At 61.8% G+C, this 27,466-nt stretch overlaps 1 protein-coding gene across 1 annotated transcript in view; it reads right to left on the reverse strand.

Moving 5' to 3' along the window:
* Positions 1 to 3,361: 3,361 nt before the first annotated feature.
* The window catches only part of CACNG3 (calcium voltage-gated channel auxiliary subunit gamma 3), a gene marked incomplete at its 5' end in the record, with an annotated part of 32,084 nt that continues 7,979 nt past the window's right edge, over positions 3,362 to 27,466 (reverse strand). Inside the window, 3 exons of the mRNA XM_082006845.1 lie at positions 3,362 to 4,118; positions 5,473 to 5,613; positions 7,672 to 7,755. Of these exons, the coding sequence (XP_081862971.1) occupies positions 3,607 to 4,118; positions 5,473 to 5,613; positions 7,672 to 7,755 (737 nt within the window). The 3' untranslated portion in view covers positions 3,362 to 3,606. The remainder of the gene's footprint in view (positions 4,119 to 5,472; positions 5,614 to 7,671; positions 7,756 to 27,466) is intronic.

Below are 27,466 nucleotides of genomic sequence, written 5' to 3' on the forward strand. Positions count from 1 at the left end.
ACAAATACGGCAGGGGCACCAGGAGCTGGAGTTACGCTGCCTCAGAAACAAACAGCTTCAGGTCATAAATTTAGCCTCAAGTTAGAGCAAACTGTTTGCTGTTTGACCCTCTGGCACTCGCCTGCCTTGCAGCACCCAGCACGGTGCAGGGAAAGGTGACAGCCAGCCCACGTCCTGGGGCACCTCCCGCTTCTTTTCAATTACTTAGGGGATAACTTGGTTAACTTCAGAAAATCAATCCTCTCTTTGAAACGAAGCAAAATCCTTTCCCAACAAATCTCCTGCCTCGATGGCCCTCAAAAAAACCACAAATTGCCCTGAATGTGGCTTTAACAACACCTGAAGGCACCAACTGTCCCGTGTGTGCGCAGGACGTGGCACAGCACCATCCTGACCCCTGAAAAAACGGTTGCTCTGATTTGCTGCCACAATGGCAATAAATATAAATGACGGCAGCACTGATAATGATAAAAACACTTTTAGTTGTATTATCAACACTTGCCATGCCACAGGAATTAATTTATCTGCAGCTGGTCAGGCATTTTCCCCGAGAACTAAGGCATGCCGATGCCAGGAGCCAGCCTGGGGATGGGGACAGTCGCTCCTCCGGCCAAGGAGGGCTCAAACCGTGCCGGGCGCCGCGCTGCTCCGGGGCAAAGCCCACGGCCCAGAAAGGGGCCTCCCGCACGGCCAGGGCTTTGCTGCTCCTGTTGTGGGGTTTGGTTTTAATTAAGAAACGTACTCTCTTCATGTGCTTTGCCTGATCAAGGCAAGCAGGGTTCCTTACCTGCAGCTGCCAGGCTCCGGGCAGCGGCTGCTCAGCACGGTGTCGGAGCCGCCGGAGCTGCTACACCATAACCCGTCCCGGGGCCGGCACCGCTGCGGGTAACACCGCCAGCGCGGGGGGACAGTTAAATGAAGGTCTCTGTGTGGCTTTCAACCCGTGTTTCCATGATCAGAGTCTCTCATGACCTGCCTAAAAGCGCTGCTCCGCGTGCCCTGATGCCCGCAGCCAGCCCCTCAGAGCTGCCCCTCGGGCATCCCTCCTTCCGCTCGCCCGCTGGGGGACCCTCAGTCCCAGGCCAGCATCTCCCCGCTGCACCCCGGCAAGCTGCAGGGACCGGGGGCTCCGGGAGCGCACAGACCTCCCTAGCAAGATTGCTGCATTCATCTTCAGTAAGGGTTTAATTTCAGATCTTCGGCAAGGACGGTCAGAGCTCTGGGCTGCGTTAATACCTCAATAAAGCAAAGCCTGCGTTTGCTCAGCCGCTGTTTTCGCAGGGCAACCCCCTGGTGAAAGGCTGCGGGAAGGAGCCCCGGCCAGACCGGCAGCCGCACGCCAGGGAAGTTAAAACGCAGCTTAAGCCGCATTTTACACTGCCAGTCTGTTCACGCCTTTAAGTATTTCCCTAAGATTAGAGTGCTACGCTTCCTCAACTGTTTTTAATATGTGCAATCAGCGACTACGGCAATTAAGAGGCCTAATTAGCATCTGACTCGGTCTTCTCACGCAATCCCCCTTCGCAATGGCAGCAAGTAAGCGGTAACGGAGATGAAGACCCTGCGCGCAGCCTGCGGCCCCGGATGGGGCTCCAGCGGGATTCGCTCCGGCTCGGCCCCGGTGCCGGGCTTCCCACAGCGACCCGCTCGCTGCTCCTGGAAGGATGAGGACGTGCCCGGTGACCGGCCATGCTCCGGCTTTGGGCAGGAGACCCCGGGCAAGGCTGCTCAAAGAAACGCACACCAGATGCGTCCCTTCTGCAGAGCGTGTCTAAGGGAGAGCTCCGCTGGCCCCTAATTACCTGTGGCTGCCTAATGAGCCCTCCGGGGGATCCTCCGCGGGAATCCGGCGCTTTCGTCAGAAGGTTAAAGAAGATTTCAATTAAGGGACGCGTGAAATTGTAAGACCCGCTGCTCTGAAACCGCCTCCATGCAGGCAAGCTGCGCTCCGGCCAGCGAAGGCGGCTCAGCCGGCACACTAGGCCTCGGCATTTGAGGCCTGAGCTCGTCCCCGCCCGCCCGCGCCGCCCGGGGCTGCGGCGCCGCACGGGCCGCCAGCACCGCGCAGGCCGCCGGTGCCGCGCAGGTCGCTGGCATGTGCCCACCCAGCAGCTCGAGGACCGGGCGTGCGCCGACGCCCAGCAGGCAAACGCCGCGGAGCAAGCGCGGCCGGGAGGGGTGTCCCCGGGGGGTCTCGCAGTTGGCTCTGAACTCGGCGTTTCCCTGGGAGAGGGGTCTCGCCGCGACCGCCCCGGGATGCCCGGCTGCCCCCGGGGAGGGGACGTCACCCCACCGCGGCACCTTTTGGGGTAATTGGCTTTCTGAGCCGCTCGCCTTGCGGCGGTCACCCCGTCGGCACCCAGGTTCGGCGGCCTCACGCCCACCCCGCAGTGCCCTGTGCACCCCACACCCCACCAGCCACCCCGCTACATGAACCGGGGCAGCACCGCAAAGGGCAGGAGAGCGGGGGGGGGGGCTGCGGGGGGGCTGCTCCCGCAGACCACCTGCAGCCGGGGAGCCCCTATCCCGGGCACCCCCCAGAGCGGCGGGAGACGCGGAGGCTTGCTGTGAAACACAGCGTGTGCTTTGCCAGCTGCCCGCAGCAGGGTCAGTGCAACCTGTTCAGTCAAGTAACTTGCTTGCCAAACTGGACGATTTTATTGTTATTTTCCTCATCGATCTCCCAGCCATTATAGAATCATACACCGTCCGCACGCAGCCCGTGGCCGGCAGCCCAGCCATCAGCCCAACTTCTCCTTCAACACCACCAGGTCAAGCGTTGCCTCCTTGGTTGTGCCCAGACAGTAACTTGTGACTGTGTGTGTATTAATTTTAGGGAATTAATTCATTTTCTTGCAACATCAGAGGTTAATTAAACGCTGGCTAATTGCTACCAGTCATTGCAGGAATTCTGCTCCTGAGTCCTTTCATGGCCTGAATGCACCAAAGGAAGAAAAAAGGAAAGAAAGAAGGAAAGAAAGAAGCCCTTTCAAGACCACAGAAAATTGCAAAAGGATGTTTCTTCCAACCTGACATGACAAAATTGAATTCCAAGCTATTTAATGCATGCACGAAACTCCACAGAGAACCCAGCCCAAGCACTCCGTCCATCACGACATGGAAAGGGGTTTCGTAACACGAGCACTCGCTACAGCACCGACCCAGTGCTTCAAACTCGGGACTTCCAGGCAATTTCGCTTAAATGTAACTACCGGATTAAGGATTCTCACAGACAGGGCTATCGCCACTTCCATGGGACATACAGCTAAGGTAACACTGCGGTTATGATCAACACTAACGATGGAGACCTCGGGAAGCCACTGTCCCGGGTGGTGATGGAGGCCCCGCTCAGTCTGCAGGGGCACCATGGCCAGGGTCACAGCACAGCCGCCGTCCCCTCCCCACCAGGGAGGGAGGGGCGCGGGGGTCCTGGTCCCACTGTGGGCGCAGTGGCCTGGCCTGGCCAGTGGCATCTCGGGAGTGAAAAACCAGCCCTGCGGGTAGGGGCACGGGAGCCACCTGGGTTTGTCCTTAAAAACGGGATTTCACGGGTTACACCGTCACGAGGATGATGTCATGCAGCCTGACAAAACACCCCTGCCCGCCTCAGACCGGCGTGGTTCGTCTGTTGGCCGGGTTGTTGTGCAAAGACTCCTTGAACTCTTTGGGGATGGAGTTATGGACCTGTAAAAAACCGTGGTCCCGCTCCGAGTTGAGCAGTGTCCCCATGGTGATCTTGGAGGGATCCCTGGAGAGGGTGAACATGGAGATGTCAGTGGAGGGGATGGTGCTGAACCCCTTGCTGATGGGCGACATGTCCCGGGACCGGGGCTCGGTGGAGCGGGAGCTGGACCGCCGGCGGAAGCGGTACCTGTAGGGGGGGAGGCGGGTGAAGGCTGATTTCTTCAGCAGCTCCGAGTGGGATTTGGCGCGGATCTGGCGGTGCTTCTCGATGTACATGTGCACGGCAATCACCCCCACCATCTCGGCGATGATGAAGGACAGGGCTCCGAAGTAGAAGGACCAGCCGTAGGAGTAGCTCTTCTTGGAGTCGCTCTGCCCTGGGTCCCCCGCGTTGGCCGAGATGTAGACTATAATCCCGATGATGTTGCTGAGACCTTCAGGGGAGGACGAGAGGGAGAGGCACTCGCTGGAGCAGCAGGAGAGGGATGGGGCACAGCAGCAGCACCCTGACCCCCTCCCAGCAGCAGAGGGACTCGGGCTGGAGGTGCCCAGCCCGGAGGTGCCCAGCCCTTCTCCTGCCCACCACGCCCCACAAGGTGCCCGGCAGGCAGGGAGGGTGCCGGGGGCCATGGCTGCAGCCCCAGGTCCCACAGGGCACCGACTCCCGTGCCAAAACCCCTCACAGACCTCTGCCGCTGTCCCCAGTATACGCCTACATTCACATGCACCCAATATATACAATATATACGTATAGTCACATGTATTAGAGGGGCAGGAAGAACAACCGCTGTTTTGTTTAGGAGAAGGACATTTCAAGAGCTGGTTTTGCTTTGCTGAGCAATGGACTGCAGGAGCCCAGCCAGTGCTGGGCACTGGGGCCGCGGCTGGCGCAGAACCAACCCGCAGGGCGTGGAGGGGACCCCGCCGGCACGCACCCCGGCTCGCCGCGGCCCTGGGGGCACAGGGAAGCGGGAATGGCTCCATCTCTTTTCATTTCTGGTGGGGCCCGGCAGCGTTCTTTGGGATCCAGGCAGTTTTTGCACCGGCGACAGCAGCACCGTGGGGCTGTGCCGCAGGGCTGGGGAGCGGCTGATGTATTCCTGGGTTTACTTAATTAATTGATTATGTTCTTTCTGTTGTTTTCTCATCTGCATCAGCAACTCCTGCCAGCCGAAGGAGGGAGAGTAATTTGTCTCTTTGTGGGGAGAAGAAAAACACAAAATAGAGCAGTTCCTTGAGACAAAGACATTGTCATACGATAATCAGCGGAAGTGTCGGGGAACAGTGCACAGAGAAATGGGTAATCCAGAAGGAATGGCCTCTCAAGAGAGAGCGATTTTCCTTGTAGGACTGCGGCAGCCCTTCCGCCTGCCGCCTGGTCCCGGCTGCTGCCAGCACAGCACCTGCCCTCGCCTGGCCCTGCCACCTGCAGCTCGGCAGTGATGGAGGGCAGAGCCCCCCAAAACCTGCCCTGGGGCCACGTGCTCCCCCGGCGAGATGGCTGCGCTCCGTGAGCCCCTCCTGGGGCAGTGCCCGCATGGAGACCGCTTGGGGCAGAGCAGGGTGGGTGCTAAGGTGCTGTCTAGCACGGTGACCACCTGCCAGAAACCTCTGCTGGTTTTTTTTGTCCTGCCATGAGGATTTTTCCACCAGGACAAGACAGCTCACGAACCCCAGAATCTGGCGGCCCCCAGGGGACCCACAACTCGCCTCTGCCTCCCCCGTGTCCTCCCACACTTCCGCACCAGGAGAGCCGCCCCGCTCCAGACCCCGCCGGGTAGCTCCTACCTGCAGAGACGAAGAAGATGCCGGCGCTGAGGATGACGTTGTGTTTGCTCTTGTAGAACTCGCTGGCCGCCACGCACAGGCCCCCAAAGAACAGCAGACCCACGCTGAGGATGGGGAAGATGCTGGATGCTCTCACCGCACCTGCAGGACAGGGAGCAGGGCAGGGTCAGCCCCCGGCATCGCTCCTGCAGCGGGGGCTGCCGGCACCTCCTGCGCCAGCGCCCGGGAAGAATTGCTGCAGCGTCACCGGGGATGGGGGAGACCCAGCACCGGTCCCCGCTTTGCATCCTCTGCTTGTCCCCGAGCTGCTCTGCTCCGCTTGCTCTGGAGCCCAGCATCAGCCCTGCAAACCCTCTGATTTAGGCCTCCTGTCACAAAAACAGCGTAAACCCTGAACTTCAAGGCTATTTCAAGGAATTATTTCCTCCAGCCTCGTCACACAGTCAGCATTAGCAATTTACCTGCCCGTTACCAAACACTACCCATGGGTTTTGGCTGTGGACATGCCCCTGGAGCCTGGGATTGCAGAAACCCCCCGGATCTCACCAGGCTGGCAAGGAGCAGTGCTGCCAGCCACGAGGGCCAGGAACCTGCCCCTTGGGTCCCCGAACCACCGCGGCTGCTTTGCAAGTCAGGAATTTACAAACTAACATGCCTCAAGTTCAACAAAAAGTCATTTTCTGATATAGGGGAGAAACATTATCAAACTGAACAAGAAGCCCAAGTCCCCGAGCCCACCACGTGTGACGCCGTGACCCCGGTGCCGGGCGCCATCCCCGGGGGATTAGCTCCGCAGGGCCTGTCTCTGCACGCTCAGGAGTCACTGACCGAGCGCTACACAAAGAAAGGTCTTTTCTACGTGGCCTATCAGTAGTTCAGCTTCCAAAATGACAGTAAAGAGTAATTAATGCAGCAAATCACTACCTGCTGCACCAAAAATACACTGTGCCTTGGTTTGGGCTCTCATCCCCCTATTAGGACCTTTATTAAAAGCACAGAAATACAGAGAAGCCCCATTAAAATGCCATTCCGGGGGCTTTAAAATAGATTTTTTACTTTAAAGGTGGGAGGGGGTGGGAGAAGAACTTAAACGCTCATCTACTAAAATTGCAAGCCAATTCCATTAAGCACCTTCAGCTCTTAGACGGGCGAGCAGAGCTGATGGCTCCCTGCTGAGCTGGAGAATGGGGAGTTCAGAGCAACATCTGGACAAGCAGCAGCTGCATCAGGCAGGGGCCGCTGCCCTGGGCACAGGGCGATGGGCGCCGGGGGTCACTTCGTCCCTGGGGGTTCCTCCCCGCTCAGCGAGCGCCCAGGGACGCCAGCGCCTCCGAGGCTGCCGTGTGCCCCTGCTGCCTTCTGCTCGTGCTTGTTTGGAAGTTTAGGTGTTCAAATGAGGCTTTTGCTGCGCGGGTGTCGCAGGCTGTCACACACGTGCGTGTTTGCCGACGTGCCGGGCGGTGCACGCCTGTGTTGCTTTGCGTGTCAGGGTGTGTATCACTTGCACCCAGCCTCTGGCACCCTGCGCCTCGCTGTCCCAGCGCTCGCTCGTGCACGTGTCTGCAAAGCGCTCGGGGGACGGTGCCTCTTCTCTGCAGGGTCAGCCCCACCCAGCGTCAGGCCCCCCCAAGCAGAAGCCCCGCGGGTCCTGCCCCGCAGCGCTGCCGTCTCGCGAGACGGGAGGACCCCACTTTTCCCAGGCGAGCCGCCGGCTCTGTTTTCACTCCATCTCCCTGCACTCGGCTGCCGCTGGCAGAGCATGCGGCAGACGCTCGTCGTGCTTTCCCGGCGAGCGCCAGCAAATCCAGCCTGGCTGCAGAGACTCGGGGAACAGGGAGAGCGGCACGAACACGGCACATCTGCGGTGCCACACCAGGGACCTGTGGGGTCCCGGTCCCCGGCAGCTCTCGCACCCCCGCAAGCTCGGGCTTGTGGGGACAGTGGGTGCCCCGCAAACGTGCCATTAACACTGCTACGGTGGCATGATGTGGCCGTGCTCGGGTAACCCACAGGGGCACTGCTGCTGCACGGGGAGCCTGGGGAGCTGTGACCCATCGGCCTCCTGCCAGCACTGGGGGGCAGCTGCTGGGTGAAGCTCCAGGTGCTGGGGGACGGGGAGGGGGTGCCAGCACAGCGTGGGACGAGGGGGCCTCCCGGGAGCGCGCGCAGCTCCATCGCGCCACGGGAAAGAAGACTCACGGAGGAGATACTCGGCCGTGTCTTGCTCATAATCCGCATCCTCAGGGAAGTGGTCGATTTTCTTGCACACTCCTCGGAAGGTTCCTGGGGAGACACAAGCCAGGAAACCTTCAAACCCCTCTGCACTGGCAGGAGCGCTGCCGGACGCGCTGCACAGGGCTGGCACGGGCCCGGCACGGCGGCAGCCCAGGAGCTGCTGGGGCACCGCTTGGCATGGGGCTGTCAGCAACCCCAAACACTGCCCCCAGTCCCCGGGGACGGTTTGGTCCCCGGATGCTCCTGCATGCTCCAAGCACTGCTGGTCCCCTCCGGTGGGGCTGCACGTTTAGATCTCCAACTAAGTCCTGCCATTAGCACCGCCGCTGAGCTGGGAGGAGGTGCCCGAGCTGCCCTGCTCCCCCCAGAGCCCCACGGCAGCCATGGGCAGAGGCTCTCCGCAATGCAGCTCCCGCTCCCCTCCCTGGCTGCGCGGCACTGCGCGGACCTGCCGGGAGCTCAGCGGTGCTCAGCACGGCACGGCCTCTGCCCGGCCGTGGCCGAGCTTCCCCCGCTCCCCGGTGCACCCGTGGGCATGGCAAGGCTCGCCTGGCTCCTGCTTTCTCCAGGGAAGGGGAGGCGAAGCGAAGCAGGGCTGGCACTCGCTGGCTCCCAGCACCCATCCATGCAGGCAAGCCCCTCATCGGTTTTGACAGAGAATCGATGCAGCTGTAAATAAACCCTCCCGGCCTTCAGGTCCGAGCAACACCTTATTAAGATGCACTGGGGAAAGTGCTCCACAGCTGCAGCCCAGGGCTCGGTCCGAGATGTCGGGGTCATCTGCTTCCACACCACATTCCTGTTGCGGGAGGCAACAACGGCACCGGGGTCAGAGCGGGCGCAGAGCTTCCACCCCAGGGCTCTGCAGCACCGAGACCAGCCCGGTCCTCCCGGTTCGGCTCCTCTGCCCCGGCCCCTCGGCTGTATGAAAGAGCAACTTTGATTTACTGCTGACCTACAAATGCGGGGCGCAGGCTGCCGCACAGACAGCGATGCTCAGCACATTTGCTCAAATAACATCTGGGCCGCAGCTGAGCTTCCGAGATGCGATTTTTTGGAGGCACTGATGAGTTCACTTAAATGACTACAAAAAGTTCCTAGCCTGCTTACCCTTTCCTGCCGCTTCTCAGCCCTGCTCAGTGGCTGGGACGCAGGCAGCTGGGGCAGCGGGCGGAGGAGGCAGCGAGTCGCCGAGGCGACCTGTCTGTACCCCACGCAGCCTGCTTTCACACGTCCCCCACGGCACGCACCCACGTGTGCACACCCACGCACAACTGTGGATAAGCACCCAGTGCCATGGGTGGACATCGCAGCTGAGCTTGGCATGGGCAGGAGTGCCACCCGCCCCACGGCACGGTCCCACCGGGAGCCCCCGGCTGCTCCGCACATGCCATGGGTCCCCACGGCATGACTCGGGAGTGGGGACGAGAGCAGCCCCACCGTGGTGGGCACTGGCAACACTGCCTGGAAGGCCTGGGGAAAGAGGCAGATGCTCCGGCATCTGCTGGCCTCCCACTTAGCATTTGGGAAAAAAAGGCTCTTTTTCTGTGGCTTTTTTTTCCCCTCCTGCCTCTGAAGCAAAACAAACGCATTTCGCCTTTAAACGCCTGCCTGTTTGCTTTGGCTTTCTCCTCGCTGCGCTTTGGGGCTCAGCTCTCTCCTGTGCCAAATCCGTGCAATGGGGCCACCAGAGGAAAAAGCCAAGGACGAGTCAGGCTCAGGCAGGTGATGTACTGGGGACTCAGCTACATGCTGCAAGATGTGGATGCGGGGCGAGTGCGGGGCAGCACAGCCGTGTTGACGGCGGGGACGCTTGTGGGGCAGCCTGGGGAAGGGACTGGCTGCGAACGGGTTCTCGCCTCTTCTGCTCATCCATCCGCCTGCCCCAGCAGCCTGCTCCCCGTGCTGCTGATGTACGGGCAGCATGAAATTAAAGGCATTAAGAAATAATAAAAAAGCCCTGGCTATTCCCAGTTGCACTTACGGGTTTGTTGTGACGGGTGCAGCCCATCACCCCGTGGAGGCTGTGAGCTGGCTCCTCAGGGCAGTGCACCAAGGCAGCGAGCGCCGCGCTCGGTATCTGCTGGGGATGGCTCAGAGCTCGGCTCGGGCCATGGTGCCGGACGGGAACACGGCTTCTTGGGGCCCGGCTTCTGTCTGCAGGGTTTGCAGAGCCGTCCTCTCCAAAGCAAGCGGCAAATGCTAATGCAAGAGTATGCACGGTGCTTCCCCTGCAGCGCCAACAATGCTTGATGTTATAAATGGGGAAACTGAGGCACAGAGTGTGACTTCTCTGCTGTGGCAAGGGGCAGGGTGAGGCGGGAGGAATTCCTGCAGCGTTTCCCTAGAGGAAGGGCAGTTCCCTCGCTACACCAATGCTGGAGCCCGTGGTCAGGTCACGCTGGCCCTGTCCCCTCTCCCATGGGACCAGAAAGGATGTGCCGCCAGGGGACAGGGCTCCCAGCCAGCGAAGCCAGCCCGCACGGTGTCCCGCACAGCGGCGCGCTGCCAGTCTCTTCTCTGGCTGCGGGCCTGGGGGAGCTGAGCATCGTGACAGGCATCAATTAAAGCCTGGAGATGAAGCTCTGGAGGTGGCAGGCTGTCATCCAAGCGGGAGACGCAGCATCCAAGGGAGAACCGCCTGCTCCCGTTGCTTTGGGAACTGCGGGTGAAGGGGAGGCTGAGAACGAGTGCCATGAGCGGGGCTGGCGAGGCACCGGGCACGGCGAGGACGGCAGCTCCCATCCTCCACCTCCTCTCAGCTTTTGGGTTTTCGCCCACCTTCTCTGACCTTCTCCCTGTACCTGCCAGCAGGGCTCTGCCCCACACACCCCAGAGCTCCCCCCACGTTCTTCCCTTTGATTTCCAGCCATCGGACACATGCTGCCAGAGTGGGACCACGCCAACCTGCAGCACCCCAAAACACCCCTACACCCCGAGGCACCCAGAAGGACGCGCAGGGCCAGTGTGCGCCTGGACGCCCCTGGTGCCCCCGGACACGTCTCCAGTCTCACCCAGTGCGGGGCTGTCGCTCCCGGGACAGCGCCAAGGTTTCCGTTTCCAGTTGGTCCCTGAATGCCCGGGTCCTCGCTCTGCCTCAGAGCCCCGACGCCCCGACCTGCTCCGGGGGGACAGGTCTGCCCTCTCCGACTTCTAATGGCTGCAAAGCTGCTGTCAGCCAGGGATGCCCGCGCAGCGTGCAGGACTTACTTTGCAAGAGCTTCCCTGACTCCGGGGCAGCGCAGGAACATCACCCTCCGCAGCAACCTCCCGGGCCAGCGGCCGTCATCGGATTAGCGAGAGGAAACTCTCCCTTGGTGCCACGTGGGAAAGGAGTTTAGAGACTGAATCAGCCCATCAGCGCAGCGTGCAAATGAGAATACTAATTTCCTTGGGCTTGATCTCTTTGAAGTTCTCTGAGGCTCCCTGTGCTGCTGAGCCCGCACCGAAACCCAGCGCAGGGCGGACGAGCCAGGACCCCCGGGGGCCTTGCTTGTGGCGTACACAACGTCGAAGGGAAATCCGTGATCGCGAGGGGCGGGGGGAAGCCTTGGAGCAGGCGGCACCCGCGAGCGCAGGGGCCGTCCCGTGCGGATGCGAACAGCCCCCCGCGCCGCGGGCTGGCAGGGCCGGGCGCGGGGCTCGCCCGGGGCGCGGCGCTCGTTCGTCCGTCCGTCCGTCCGTCCCTCCCGCAGCCAGGACCGCACGCAGCTGCGCTGCCCCACCGGGGTCTGTAACCTCCCTGCTTCCCTCAGCCCTGGCCGTCCCGCCCTAACGCCTCCTTTGCAACAGAGATGGGATGGAAAAAAAAATTAAAAAAAACCCATCAAGTGACTTCCCCGGGGCAGGGGCAGAGCCTTTGCTGCGGGACCCAACACCAGTTCCCTCCTGCTGCGGAGGGAGGCACGGGGCAGGCATGGCCGAGCGGCAGGAGGGGCAAAGCGTGGCAGCATCGCCAACCTTTGCCAAGCGCTGCGGCGGGCGCCGGGCATCGTGTCCCTGCGGGCAGCGAGGCAGGCGGGCAGCAGGGCTCCAGCTGCCCGGTGCCGGCGGGACGAGGACAACCCACACGTGCCGCGGCGGGGCCGGGGGCTGCACGTTTGGAGACGGCAGAGCCGGGGCTCGCCACGCTCCTCGCTCGCCGGCCCTTCGCCCTGCACCTTGCAGGTGAGTGAGTGGAATCTGTGCCCCCCAGGCACTGGGAGCCCCAGCCTGAGCAGGGCCGGGCAGGGCAGCACCACCGGCATCCCCAGGCGGGGAGGGGGCCGCCCCGCTGCCTGCCGCGCTGGCCGGCTCCACCGCACCTATCGCACGCGCTGACATTTATTTTGGCTCCTTTACTCCCTCCGTTCATTAACCGATGCTCGTCGCCATGGCGACCGCTGGGTCCCCTGACACACAACTTCCCAGCCTGCAAACAAATACCACAACAAGGCTTAAACCACAAAAAGCCCCCGTCACCCCCAAAACGCTCCCTGCGGATGGAGCGCTGCCCGGGGAGGTGCGGCTGGAAGGGGCTCCGGGGAGGAATGGGGCGGCCGCTCCTGGCCGGGGGCGCGTCCCCCCAGCAGCCGGGCCGCACGCACTCGCGCCCCGCACACCGCACGGCCTGTCCTGAGCCACCGGCTCCCCGTCCCCCGGCGATGGCAGGGGCAACCGCGGGCTCTCCTCCCCTGGCTCTGCCGCTGGGCCTCAGTAAAGGCAGCGTTACAACATCGCGGGCGTAAAAGCAGCGGGTTGTGCCCGAGTCCTCAAACTCTGGAGCCTCCCGGCCCTGGCCACGTTTCCGCAGCAAGGACTCGAGGCGATGCCGGCCGCCCGCTCCCCGGCGGCCTCCGACCCCCGGCCAGGACTGGGGCTGCGGCTGCGCGCGCAGGCAGGAGATGCCCCCGCTCCCCCGCCCCGTGCTGGGGGCAGCTGCGTGCGCAAACCAGCTGGGGAGGACTGGCCAGCACGGGACTCACCGGAACGCCGTCCCGGCGCGGGGACAGGCTCAGCCGCTTGCTCCAGGCACTCACAGCCTCAGCCCCCACTAACACCCGGCCTGGGCAGCACCCGGCCCCTCGCCGGCAGCCAGCTGCGAGCCCCTGGCCCCTCCCCTCCCCCGGGAGCGTGCTGGGCTCCGGGGGCCGCCGGTTTTGGCACATCCCAGCCTGCTCGCGAGTAATTTCCCCAGCTGATGCCCATGCCTGCGACGCGACCGCGCTGCGTGCGTGAGTCACACCACCTTGGGTTTAATTCATCTGCTGGGCGGGAGAGCGCCAGCAAAGGCAGCGTGCTGCTGCGGTTATCCACTCCCCGCTCAGCTGCCGCTGTGGTAGATCTGGGTAATTTTCTCTCCCTATTAGCGTGAATCCCGATTAGCCAACTTAGCTCGTCACTGCGCTTCCCTGCCCAGAGCGCGACGGGCAGCAGCAGCTCTGCTCACGGCGGCTCGTGCAGCCCCGCTCCGGAGCCTCCAGGCTGGGAAGCGGGGCTGTGTCGGGGAGCCCCGGCCAGCCGGCGCTGCCTCCCCTCGCCTGCCCGGCACAGGACGGCTTCTCCCTTTGCCTCTTTCTGTACCGAGGAACCAGACTTGCCCGTCCCCTCCTCCAGCAAGGTCCGGCTCGAGAGCGTGTGGGGCGCGTCCAGCATGCACGGCCGTCAGCGAGCGCGGCCTCACCGCGCGAGCGCACGCTCTGGGGTCCCCCAGAGGCACAAACAGGCGGGGACGGTGCCCGGCCAACAGGCACTGGTGAGGAGCCACAAAAACAACGGTTTGCAGCAGCTGGACGAGTGCCAGCCTCAGAGCCCGCAAGATAATCCTTTGTCACGTTACATGCCCTCCCGTTGCGCTTTCCTCCCCTCTTCCCTGGAGGAGCATCTGCGGCTGCACAATCCGCCGCTGCCTCGGTGCTCTCCCACGGTTGCCGCGGCTGCCAGCTCCAGGAGCTCCGGGGGCGGCGGCAGGGCAGTGCAGACCCCCGGCAGTGCCCAGGGAGGGGAGGTACGGCCCCGAGGGCTGGTACGTCAAAGTCTGGTAAGTCGGCCAACAGAGCAGTAACACCAACAGCAGCGCGTGCCTGGGTGAGCCTGGCCGAGCAGGCGGGAAGCCGAGTGCCGTCGCCGAGCCATGGCGGCGTGGGGCCAGCCAGGACAAGCCTGGCCTTGAAACCCTCGGCTGTGCAGCGCGGCACCGCGCTCCCTGCCCAGGCTGGGCTAAAACCTCCCGTGTAGCCGGGCACTGAGCAGCTCTCGGCGCTTCCAAACTGTGTGGAGGAGCAGCCAGCATGCCAGGAGAGCAGCCGGAGGAGCCTGGCCAGGAGCTGCGCTGGGGGACGAGCGGCCCCAGCCTCTGTGCTGGGTCATGACGGACCCGCTGGGGCGAGCAGCGCTGCCGCTCCCCACACCCCACGTCTCTCTCCCCCGCTGCAGCAAGCTGTGAGAACAGACCCCGCTACCAGACACCGAACCTCGGGCCGCGGCTCAGGGAACCATCTGAGCCCCGCAGGAAGCCTCTCCCTGGCCCTCCTGCCTTGGGGGGGGCCGGGGCACCCGCCGCGGCAGGGTCAGCGTGAGGGACCCCAGCTCTGCCGTCGCGTAGGTGTGAGCTCCCCCGAGGCGCCTGCTCCACCCTCGTCCTTCACAGCCCACGCAAAGCCCGTGGCCGGCAGCAGAGCAGCATCCCTCCACCCAGCTTCGGTTCAAGCTCTCCATTTAAGGGTCCCACTTTAATGCAGGGGCCACCCTCTGGCAAGCGGCCGGCCCCGGGGCACCCCGAGCGTCCCCAGGCACGGCAGGACAGCCCTCTCCAGTTGGCAAACCTTCCCGGGCACTTTCCACCCGTAAGCACTGTCCGTGGCAATGGGATGGTCAGCCACGCCGTGCCTCCGGGGTGTCCCTGCCCGATGGCTCCAGGCTCGCTGCAGCAAGCCCTGCCCCGGATTTAATTAGGAAGAGATGAACTCATGTAACACATTTTGTATGTGCTGGTTTTGCAAAGGCATCCCTTCCCCTCCCGCGGGGCTGTTTCTCATCCCGCGCGCCGCGTGATTCTTCGATCCCTCTCGTCCCCACCGGATCAGAGCATCCTCGAGCCGCACGTTAAATGACGTGACGAACGCCTGCCTCCTGCGCGTCACCCCTTCTCCCCCGGACACGGGCTGCCTTACGCAGGGTGATGTTTCGTTTCAGCGGGGTTTTGTCACCGCTGCTTTAGTTCATTTGTGTTTCGATGTACGTACCCTCCACACTGCGCTTACTGGCAAATGCAAAGGCAATTAATTGATTCGATCTCGGGTCTTTTTCCTCTCAAAGCCCTTTTCCCCAGGGAGGGCTGGGGGGGGGAAGGGGGCTGCGAGGGAGCTACGATTCTCATGATGGTGAAAGTACGGCTAAGAATATCAATCCTAACCCAGAGAGCCAGAAGACTAAAGAGCTCTAGTTATGCTTTTAAAATCTCATTACTTTTAATCCAGTGGAACAGTTTTCCAGGGACTATTCTGGTTGTTACTGCTCAGTGTGCAAACTAAGACTTAGGCTTGGGAAGATGAGCTAACACTGTTCTTAAACGAGAACAAAACTCCTCTCTCCCCTCATGTTGGTTGGCTCGGCCAGGAGGAGAACTCCTGGGGCAAGGTCACATTTCAGCCCTCAGCTCTCCGCACCTCCCAGTAAATTCAAGGGAGTTATCATCTCCTGCGTTGCGGTTTACAGTAGTGGCCTTCCTAAAGATACCTCGTCACACCAGCTCTGTTTGAAGCAAGCGGTGGGGTCGTTATGGTTTAAGTTCTCTGAAAATTAATATTCTTTGGAGAATCAGAAGTCCAAGCTTAGCTGGAAAGTGCCTGCGGCACATCCTTGGAAATGCTTGGGCTCTGCACCTATTTAGATACCTAAATATCTCCGAGGAATTATAACTTCAGGGCTCATCTTTTTTTACCTCCCACCCACCTCCCAGATGCTTGGAGAGATGGAAAGAAATTAATCTTTACTTCTTCCCTTCCTCAGCTTCACGCTCCGCGAGGGATCCTGAGGCTCTTTGCATAAGGTCCCCAGCGAGAGACTGCAAAGCTCCGGGGTTTCGGGTCTGCGCTAGACCCGGCCGTCACCCAGAGACCACGGGAGCGCTGGCACCGGCAGCAGCTCCGTCCCGTGTCCCCGGGAAGAGCTGCTGGGGTCCCAGCCGCACCCAGCACCTTGTTCGCCTCCCATGTGGCGAAGCCTCCGATACAACCCAGTTTCAAAGACACCACCAGCAGCTTGGAGAAGCGTCACGGACGGCTGGTGAGGCTGCCACGCGCGCCCCAGACCCACACCCAGAGGTGCTCCACCGGGGAGCCGCTAAGTTAAGGCAAAACCTGGGCGTTGGTTTAAGAAAGCCCCCTGCTCTGTGTTACTCTCTCCTTGTGGGGACGGATGCCGGGGTCCCCAGCGCCGGCCAGCGGGACCAGCCCTCGTCCCCAGCACCACGCTCTCCCCCGGCACATTGCCGTCGCCCCGGCAGCCCCACACCCGCTTCCCACCGGGGCACCGGCGTTCTCTGGCTCCATCTCTACTTCACACTCTCTCCCCCTCTCTCTGGTGGTGGTTGGTGTCTGAGCAGAGTCACCTACACAGATATGCCTTTTCTGAAGGCTTTTTTTCCTGTTGTAAAAAAAAAAAACACACACACAAAAAAAAAAAAACAGTGGAAAAAACCCAAGTCAAATGAAAGGAGCGCAACGGCGAGGAGGCGGCAGAGGTGGGCTCTGCGGTGCCGGCGCCGGCTGGGCGCTGAGGCCGGTGCAAACACACGGGCTGCGGGGCGAGAACCGAGCCCCCGCCGCATCCCCGACAGCTCAGCAGGGTTTGGGGAGCAGCACCCAGCTCCGCGCTGCCCGTGACGGGCATCCCCGCGGGGGACACATCGGGGCGGTCGCGGGCACTCGCACCCATGGGTGGGCTGGGAGCTCCTGCCCGTTTTAGCCTGCGAGGTGCCGGCGATCGGCGTGTGTCACGGAGACTTTACTCCCTCCGCTTTGCTAAAAGGATAAATAAATAAAAAAATAAATAAGATCTACATTTTGACAGTGACTCATCACCTCCCATCCTGGAATCTGTGGGGTTGTTGCAACCTACACAAGGCAGTTCAGAAAAGCAAAACAATTCTGAATAATAGAGGAGGAAAAAAAGTTTGAAAAATTATGGGTAATTTCTAGCACTGTGCTTCAAGGGTTTAGGTTTGTTTCTCTCATTATACAAATAATCAGGTAATGCACTGGAGCTGCCTTCCAGCGTCTCCCCCCGCGCTCCCCTGGGTTTCCTTCCTTCCTCCCTCCATGCTTCCGCATCGGTGGAGCTCGTGGCAGGGAATCGCGCCGCTGCCAGCCCAGCTCCCGGGAAGATGCCGGGCTTCCCTGGCCGTCCGGGGTGGGGGAGGAAGGCTCCGGGGGCTGCGGCGAGCATGGGGGCCCGGGGACCCGCAGGGAGGCCAACGCGCTGCCGTCCCTTCCGCGGCACGGCGGCAGGCAGCCGGCTGCCCTCGGGTCGGGCTGCGGAGGGCAGCGCTCATCCGCGTGTCTAAGGAAACCGTTTCATGTTTTATCTTTAACAATGACTAAACATTGATTTGTATTTAAAAACGTAATTGACATTCCTGTGGTAGCGAAATGAGCGCTGGAGCAGCCAGAATCAGCCCGAATAAGCCATGTGCTAGAAATTAATGAGCTTCACTGATCGAGTTTATCCGTTTAAATTAATACAATTCTGGCAATTAAAAAAATAATCATCTTCTGTTCGTTTGCCTGCTCGGAGATGCTGATAGTAAGAGACGGGGCAGGAGCGGGAGCCCCGGCCCTGGCTGAGCATCCCCGTGCCCGAGGCACCGGGACGTCCCTCTGCGCAGACGCAGTCAGGGCAGGATCCCGCTCTCATTCGTTTAATGAACCTTTTAGATGCACTTGGCTTAACCGACGAGCTTCTGGGAAGGGTTTGCCTCCAGCCTCATCTCCGGCTATCGCTAACAGGGGCAGCCAGCTCAGCCCCGGGCGGCTCCTGGATCACGGCGGTTGGACGTGGGGAAAGGGTCTGTCCCGCGGCGCGGGAGCTCTGTGCCCGTTGGGGGAAGGAGAGCTGGGGTCAATCCCTGCCACCCCCCTTCCCTTTCCCATCGCTGCCGAGAACTGGTGCGTCCAAAAGCTCTCCGCAGGGACCTCGCCATGCGTCCCCAGGCAAAGGTCTTCCTCCCCGTGTGCGTCCTTCTGTCCTCGTCCAAAGGGAACGCCGTCAGCCTCTCCGCCCTCCCGCCAGGCTGCCTCGCGGTCCGCGCCGCGGGCCTTTGCCGAGGAGCCCCGTCCTCTGCTCTCTGCTGCGCCGCTCCTTGGTGCTCGGCCGCGTTTTGGGCAGAGCGCTGGGGGTCCGCGCTGGCCCCCCCGCCAGCCCCCAGCCTCCGTGCCCCGGGAACCTCTGCGGTTTCACACGGCGGCCTCGCCCAGGGGCGAGCGGTGTGGGGCCGCTCCCCCCGGGCCCTTCCCAAACCTCCCTTCCCAGCTCCCCAGAGCCCGGCCCCGCAGCGAGGTTTGGCGACCGCCGCCGCGGGAAGAAATGCCCCCGGTTCGCCGCAGGGAGCCGGCGCTGCCTGAGCCACAGCCGCCTGCCAGACACCCAGCCTGCAGCGGCCGGGGACGCGTTTGAGAGTGAGGATTTTAATGTTGCTGCTTACGCCTTCAGCGCGTTGTCCTTCACGATCGTCTGCGCCCGCCTCACGGCGGCTCCTCATTTAACCTGTCGAAATTCACGCCCTTTGCTGTTCCTCTTCTTTGGACACAACTTCCATGCGTCAAGCGATGTCTTTTTCTCCCCTTCGCCCCGTCACTCTGATGGTTTTTTGCTCTCCGCTGCTGGCGTACCTCTAGCCGGCGCACCCCACCACCGAACCGCCGCAGGGCTACGCCGAGCGTCCCTCGCCCGACGGCCGACATCCTTCACAGCGCCGACAGCGTCCGCCCCTGCCCAGCTCCCAGGGCGCCCTTTCCGCAGGCGCGGAATCGCTGAAGCTCCCGTTAACGGGGTCCACCCTCAGCCTCCGCGGCCTCGCCAGCACGGCGCCGAGTTTTCTGCCAGCGAACACCCCACCGTACCGCTGCCGCCACGAGCCGCGGCTCCCGAACCCCCCCGGGAAGGCGGCTGGAGGACGCGGAAGCACTAAACCAGCAGAAAAAGAGGGGGGAGGAACCAGGGGACAACTGAGCCCCCCTCCAGCACGACGACAAGACGGCGAGGGCAAAACTCATCAAGAAAGCAAGGGGCAGCCCTTCGGCTGGGACAACGAACGGAAGGGTCCAGACTCGCTCGTTTGTCGGAGGGGGTTTGACCCACGTGCTGTTTCCGAGCCCTGCAGGGATCTGTGTGGCCAGAACACTGGAAATCCATGATAAAACCTGCCCGGAAGGAGCCAGGTGGGAAAACCAGGCGTCGAGAGTGTAAAAACCTGGGATCCTCTGTCTGAATTACCGGCAACTTGTTTAAGCAAAGATAATCCACAGAGACGGGGTGCTCTGGTGCCTGCTCCAAACCCCGAGCTGTGCCAGAGGCCAGATCATACCAGAGGCTGCTCAAGCACCTCTTTCTAACACGGAGGAGAGAAAGCTGCATTATGATGGGAAGCTGGAGCTTTCACTTCGCCGGTATTAAAATGTCCTCTGAATTTCTAAAAACCTATAAACGACGATTTCATAGCTCTGAAGCGTGGCATCTAGCGCAGGGGAGTGCTATTTTAGACTCCGTGTTGACAGCTGAAGGGGAATGGATCACAGAATTACAAACTAGTTGCTGCTCAAGTCCAAGCAATCATGACTCGATGACGCTTCTTATGGGCAGAGAGAGGCAAGTCCAAGGCACTGGCATATATTCTTGGTGCTTTGAAAGGTCAATTCACAGAGCAGCAAACAATTATAAGCCAAAGCCGTTAGGAGAATGGATTTAAGCATAAAAGCATGACTGTGAATAGAGAATGATTTAAGAGTGTTTTACCCCAAAACTAACGGCGACAGGAGTTTGCATCAGTTTAAAAGCTGCCTGGCTAATATGTAAACAGCTATAAAAATAAAAAGATGCCCAACAAAAAGAAGAAAGGAGATATTCGTAACTCTGAATATAAATCAGCAACTGGAAATTGTGGAGCGCTGATAAAGGGCGCAAACAAACAGTAGAAAAACCATCAAAACATCTTTCCCTGATGCATTCGGATGAACAACAACAGAAAGGAGCAATGCTATCGCGCGTTACCAAACACAAGCGGCAGAAGCCTTAGTCATGGGGCTGAGAAATGTTAAGTAACTGTTATTACAAGCGCGGCAGTTCATATTCAGCATATTCGTATCGCAGAGCTTAAAGGGACGCGCTGAAGAAGCCGACTGAGCGATGAACAGCGATGCCGAATGCCTCGCCGGGAAGTTCCCGAGAAGGGTGAGGACGGAGCGGCTGCGCGGCAGGGCAGCGGCGGGCTGGCTGCCCGCAGCAGCGGTGTGGCTGCTGCCTGTGGCTGCCCGCGGCTGCCCGCGGCTGCCCGCCCCGGCGCAGCGAGGAGCGGTGCCGCCGTGTTCCTTCCACCGCTCCAGCTGCTGGTACGGGACGGCACAAGCGGGGACTCGGAACGAGGGGACAGGCCACGGACACAGAGCGACGAGGTCACTGGTCACCAAACTGGCCTTGGTGCGACCGACAGCAGACCGCGGGAGGGCCGGCGATGGGGGCCGAGTGCCGGCGGGCGCGGACCCCGAGCTCGGGCAGCCCGGCGGGCAAGCAGGCGACGGCGAGCGTGACGGCCAGAAGAGCTAAGCCGGCGCTTCGGCGCGCGGCAGCCGGCCAGAGCACAGCGAAGCTTTATTCCCCGCTCCAAAGTGAAGCAGCCGCTCGCATCTGCGACTAATACCGCGGTCCATTTTCAAGGAGGATGTTAGTAAAACCAGGGCGGGTTCCAGGCGGCAGGCGGCTCGGTGGCGTGCCGTGAAGGGCCCGGCAGGCGCGCGAGCCCACCCCTGCGTGCCCTCCGCGCAGCCCGATCTCAGCCCGGCGCCGCAGATGCGGAACTGCAGTCCCAGGGCTGCGAAAAGCAAATCATTTTCCAAGGGAGCCCCACGGTGCAGAATACCAAGGCTAAAAATACGTAAATCGCCACGGAAAGCACTGTCAGAGCTTCAGCAAGACTAGCAAGTTGCCAAAAGGCAATTTCGAATTTCCGAGCTCGCTGCACGAGGCATTAAAAAGGTCACTATTTCTGAAATAAGGATCTTTACAAATAAACACATTTGCTGAGGACTCGGTGAGTCATGCTGGAGCAGAGCACAGAGCATTTCCAACCTAATGCTTTTGACAGGCTACGAGCAGGGCGATCTTTTCATGTTTACAGTTCATCAATAGTTTTTACAGCTGCACAGTCAATCTTTAAAGCACATTTAGCCTGGGAGGAGGCTCGGCCGGTTGTTTTCTTTGCAAAAGTGATATTAAATTTATTTTTCTCTTCCTCTTGTATAGCATTGATTTGAAGGTAAGTATTTGAACTTCAAATACGGGACTGCCACTCAAGCACCTGCCTTTTTAAAATATATATACTTCTGTCACACGTCCCTAACGATATAAATATTTGAAGTTTTCCGCTGATGCGCTAAAAGGGACGCGATCCATCAAAGCCTATTTATTTCAGGGAATCCGGCGGGCGCCGTGCTGCATGTTTGCTGGTGCGGGAGCTGCAGGCTCCCCGCTCTCCCTTACGCGGCCGGCACCGGGCTCGCTCGGCGCAGCGTAAGCCGGGGGTCAGGGTCCGGCCCAGCCCCGCTCGCTGCTGAGGTGCCAGCGCACGCCAGCGCCGGCGGATTTAGCTTGGTGCCTGCTGGAGGCAGAGCCGCCTCCTCACCATCTGCGGGCGGGGAAGAGAGCCCCGGGGAGCCGGTTCCAATGCCCCAGATGGGGAAAAGCGATATTCAGGAGTAGTGCCACGGTTCCACTCTTGGCTTTTTTGGGAGGAGGAGAAGGGACTATCCTATAGACTGAGCACGAGGAGGGGACTTGTGAACGAGTGAGCGACGCCAGCCTTGCCTTCCCCTCCAAGAAGTGACAGATGCCTACCTATGCCCTCGTAAGCTTTCCAGAAATTCGGAGCAATTTCCATCGCACAGCGCTTGCTCTGCCCACTGCCTTCGGGAGGGCTCTGCCACCGCAAACTCCTCGACGCTGCCGTACCGGTGGCGCGCTCCGCGCCCGGGGCGAGGACGGCTACAGGAGGATGGCGTGTCCTGTCCACCATCCATCGCTTACTTGGGAGTTTCACGGCACTGAGACCCCAGCACATTGCAACCAGCTTCCCCGGGCGCCTGAAACGCTCCCTCGCCCGCAGGCAGCCCGTGGGACGCCTCCGCTTAAGGCTCTCGCGTCCCCTGCCCACGCCGCAGCCCCGCGCGGCGGGCTCTGCCTTCGGGTAACCTCGGGGCCGGGAACGGGACCGCGCTGCCGGCGCGAACCTGCTCTGCTTTCAGGCGGGTCAGACCTGGGCAAACTGCCCCGCGGCCCCCGAGCCGCTCGCACCGTTCCCTTGGCCGTAAACCGGCCTCGCCTTCCCCCAGCTCCCCGAATCTGGCTCAAAGCACAAAACGTTCTGTGAGAACAACCCCGGGGCTTCGAAACAACCCCGGCTCCCGCACGGCTCTGCCCTCCCAGGAGGCGGCAGCAGCCGAAGAGAGATTTGAAGGCCGAGAGGAGAAAAACGTGCAAGACTGAGGTGGACGGGCAAGCAGCCAGCCTCACAGCCCGTGCCGACGCTTGCCCTTCCCCTCCTGCTTTGCCCCAAGTCACACTGAAGAGCCCAGCCCGCTGCTCTTGAAGCCAGGTGATGTTTCGCCGTCGGCTTCAAGGACGGCAGGGCTGTGCCCCGCGACGCAGCGTGGAGAGATGGAGGGGTTGTGCCTGCCGGAGGCACGAGACTCCCCCGGCCCGGGGGAAGCCTCCCGGGACATGCGCTGCCACACCTGCACGCACAGGCTGCCGGCACGGGCTGCCACACCTGCACGGCACGGGCTGCCGGCACGGGCTGCCACACCTGCATGGCACGGGCTGCCGCACCTGCACGGCACGGGCTGCCGGCACGGGCTGCCACACCTGTATGGCACCTGCACGGCACGGGCTGCCGGCACGGGCTGCCGCACCTGCACGGCACGGGCTGCCGGCACGGGCTGCCACACCTGCATGGCACGGGCTGCCGCACCTGCACGGCACGGGCTGCCGGCACGGGCTGCCACACCTGTATGGCACCTGCACGGCACGGGCTGCTGGCACGGGCTGCCGCACCTGCACGGCACGGGCTGCCGGCACGGGCTGCCGCACCTGCACGGCACGGGCTGCCGGCACGGGCTCGGCGCTGCCCTGGCTCTGCCGGCACCGGCCCCCCAGCCCTGCCTCCTGCCCGGCGCTTACCTGGGGCTGCCCCCACGGGTTCGTTCCCCCTTTTCAGCTCGTGCCCAGGCTCCATCGCGTTGCCCTCGGCACTGCTCGGCCCACACGGCGCATCCCCGTGGGGAGACCCGCGCCCTTTTAACGGGTCTGTCCCAGCCGCAGCCCAGCAGCTCCAGCCTGGTTAATGCTCCCGGCACCCACCGGCCTCGCTCTCGATGACGCGCCGACAGTTTTGGCTGAAGGGGATGATGAAAGCTGCGCAGAGGGCAGGGCTGCGGGGACGGGGCAGCCTGCGCAGCTTGGGGCCAGCCCCCGAGTACGTTGGGTTACCGGTATTCGCCACGTTATCGCTCCCGGAGCCGTGCTCGTTACCTGCCCTCAGCGCCCAGCACGCAGCCTCGTCTCATTCTCCTCGCGGGCTGCCGGGAGGGAGCTACTCCCCCTCCGCAGGCGCCCCGCGCGGCTCCGGCAGCGCCTCAGAGCCTCCCCCGGCTCCCGCGCTGCGCCGGGGCAGGTGATGTTATCCCCCATTTCCAGACGGTAGCGGAGGACTGGAGAGATGCAGCTCACAAGCGTCTGCTCGTTCTGGGTGCGCAGCTGGAGCTGCGCAGAGCCTGGGATTTCACGGCCCTCGGCACAGCCCTGGAAATAGGCTCTGTGCGGGCGGCGCGAGCGCTGCAGCCCAGCCGGCCGACAGCGCTGCCAGCGCCCGTGCCGCGAGCAGGGCTAATCGCGACGGAACCCAGACCCCAAGGAACAAAGCTCCTGGATGCTGATGGAACGTTCTCCTTCTATCTTCTGGAAGATTTTCCTCATCCTGCTGGGGGGAGATCTGTGCAAATTGACAATACGCATAATTTCTAAACGAGCGACCAAACGTATCCTGAAAAGCCCTAAACAAGACACAGCTGCTTCCAAGATCCTCGGGTGAGCGGCGCAGACACGATACCTGACGTACGCACCGAGACGCTGCAGTTTTACGTACACCGCACGTGTGCTGAACCGCAGGCGACGGAGAGCAGCTCACACGTACCAAACACCCGTGCCAGACGTGGCCCCTGCGTGTTTGAATGGGCAGAGAGGGCCATTCCGTCGCAGCGGTCCCGCGCCCCAGCGTGCCGCACCGTACCGCGCCGCGCGTTCCGCGGCACCGAGCGCTCGCTGCCCGCGGACGGGCTGCGCTGCGGGCGCGCGGCTCAGGGGCGGAGGCGCTGACACGTCTGTCTCTCACTTCAGCCGCGAGCGAGCTGGGACAGACGGGAAAGCCGTACGGCACGCGTCTGCGGGCAGAGCAGCTCAGCCGGAGGGTGCCTCTGCCCCGGGGGGACGAGCTGGCGGCCCCGGCCCGGGAGCGGGGGGATCTGCCCTTCTCCTGCCGGCTCAGGCAGAGGGGCAGCAGCAGCGGGAATCGGGGCAGGTTGGGGTAATATACAGAGTAGATATTTAGAACTGTTATTATTACTATTCACAATTACTAAAACACGCACGCCCGGGCCTCGCTGCCGTCCCCGCGCCCTCCCTGGAGCACGCCGCGACCGCTCGCTGATGGAAGCGGAAGACCCGGTTCCCGCTTCTCCCCCAGCTAAGAGGTCTCGCACCCCAGGCTGCAGCTTTCCTCCTTCCTGCGAAAGGCACGACCCCTCTCGTCCTCCTTCGGCTTTTCACGGTGGAGGGAAGGCCAAAGGCTAATGTACCGAAAACACTTTCATCCCTGGCTGAAGCCCGCTAAGGAATGACAAGAGATTCTCCCGGTGCGGAGAGAGGGAGCCTCGGGGCTGCGAGAGGCTTCCAGACCCGCCGCAGCCACGGGCTGGCGGGGGGAGCGGCTGGTCCCCGTCCAGAGGGGACCCCGCTCACCGCCTCTCGGGGTCCCCGTTTCCCCAGCCCGCTCTGCGGCAGCGTCGCCGGCTGCTCGGCGGCGAAGCCGCGCGGCACAGCTGCTGCGCCGCGATAAGGTTTGCTCAGCTGAGCGAGGCTGTTAAGGCAAATGGAGGACTTGGCAAGGATGCTGCGCAGCCTGGCAGAAGCGGCTGCCTCGGCTGGCTGGTACGGCAAAGCCGAGCTGCTGCAGGCTCGGGGCGGCCGGGAAAGCCAACGCGAGAGCGGAGTCTGTCTCACGAAGCGACAGGGACCTTTCCCAGCTGGGCAAGCAGCCCCGGGGTGGCGGTCGGGCAGGAGGCAGCGCGGAGGGAAAGCGGCCGCTGACTCTGCAGCCCCTTGCGATTGCTCATGCGGTGACGTCGTGTGATGCAATTGATGATGCTGATGCATCAACGCACTCTGACAGTGGCAAAAAATGATCGTCCAGCCGAGCCTCAGCCAGCCTGTCCCGAGGGGTTTCTGCTCCCGTGCCAGGGAGGAGCCCAGCCCCGCCGGGGGAGCAGAGGTGCCAGCCCTGGCACCAGGGGTGGCTCTGCAGGACACGAGTGGCTCGGCAAAGGCGCCAGCAGCTTAAGCCAACACTGGTTTTAAGAAGTTAAAATCAGGAACACTTTAGAAGGGTGGTCGCTTGTTGGTAGCCTCTTTTGGGAGTCGCTTTCCCCTCCCTTTGCGATTCCTGGGCACACACTGAGAGCAAAGGTACAATTAAGGACAATTACCAAACCATCAACGAAACTGGAAATGTGACCATTCAGGAGGGACGAACACAAATGTCACCCTCAAATGCCACTTTTTCTCACTGCTTTCCACCACCCGAGCACCAGGATGCCAACACCCCCCCGAGAGGCCGGGGGGTCGGACACCCCCTCTGCTCCCTGTGCCCACCCTGGGGCTCCTGTCCCGGCCCAATTCTCCTCTTCCAATACAAACCGCTTCGCAAAAAGCAAATGTACAAAGCCCCCCATGAGGGCAGTGTGATGGCAGGGAGGTGCTGCTCCTGCTCCCACATCCCATCCCATCCCATCCCATCCTATCCCTTCCCTTCCCTCGTTATCATTTCTTTAGGACTCCGTTCGTCTCTGTATGATAAAACAACACAGTTCCTAATAACCTGACGTGGGAACGGCTAAGCCATCCTCTGCAGCCCGACAGCGCCAGGTTTGTCTAAGATTGTGGTGTCAGGAGATAAGAAACAGGCAGTATCTGAGAAAATCATCACGCAATACCGCCCGTCCAGCAGCCACAATCATTTCTCCTGCCTCTCCCCACGACTATGAAAAACTCTGGTCTCTCCAAGCCTGTCAAAGCGATTTTCGCCAGGGTTAGGGAGACGAGCAAAGCCCAGATGTGCCGCCACACCTTTCAAAAGGGAGCGAACTCCTGTTGCGAGAAGTCCTTTCCGCCCCTTCTCCTTCGGGCACGGGAGCTGCGGGGTGGCAGCGGCCCCGGTGCAGGGAGGGCAGCAAGAGCACGGCCGAAGCAAGGGCGAAAGGTGGGACGGAGGAACGGACCACGGCAGTTTTAGCATTAACGTCCTTGTAAACCCTCGGCACTGCGGCAGCGGTTAAGCGATGGCGAATCGGCCCTGCTGCCGAGGCTGCCGGCCACGGAGCGCGGTGAGGACGGGAAACCTGCCTCCGGGAGCCCGATTACCAGCGATGTGCAAACACAAAACATGAAGATGCCGTAAGAGCAACTCAGGTACAGCCTGGCCCTTTGGCCGGTGCTGGCCCGGAGGCAGAGCTGCTCAGGGGGGCCGGCCGGCTCTTCTGGTCCTGCCAAAGGCAGCTGGCTCTCCGCCGGCTGCGGAGCGTGAGCCAACCCGAATGCAGAAATCCCACCTTGTCCTCACGTTTCTCCGGAGGCCAGAGAGCGAGCAGACCGCCGCTCGCGCCAGCTCTGTCGCGGGACCTCTGCTCTGCACGCCGCGCCGGGGCGCGCGGGACCGGGCTGGGCCAGCGAAGCCACCGCGCAGAGCTTTGCCGGGGAAGCCGGCGGCCAGCAGAGGCGTGCCGCTCCTGGCGCAGCGTGCCTCCGGTCCCGAGAGCGACCGCTGAAGTCGGCGCGTTTCCGCCTCCGGCAGGATCACTCCAAAGGACGCGGGACAGTGTAAAGCACGACGCGTACCCTGGCCGGAACTTTTCATTTTGAAGATACCGTGAAATACCTGCTGCAAGTAGATGCTTAAAAGATAACAAGAACATAAAATAAGAAAATTTCGGAAAGCATCGCCGAGTCCCCAGGGCTGACCCACCGGCCCATGACACAAGCGGCGGTTTACGCCGGGGGTTGTGTAACAGATCTGCCGCGCGGTGATGCAGCCCGCTGCTCCTCCTCGGCACAGGCTGCGGAACCTCTCCTCCGGAGCCGCCGCAGAGCTGTCAGCATGCGCGAGCCGAGGGAGAAGAAACCAGTTGTCACCCCGGCACTGTCATTCTTTATCACAGCACGCGTCTTCTTAATCAAAGATGTA

This window comes from Phaethon aethereus (genome assembly GCF_964289735.1).
Source record: "Phaethon aethereus genome assembly, chromosome: 15".
Classification (NCBI taxonomy): Eukaryota; Metazoa; Chordata; class Aves; order Phaethontiformes; family Phaethontidae; genus Phaethon; species Phaethon aethereus.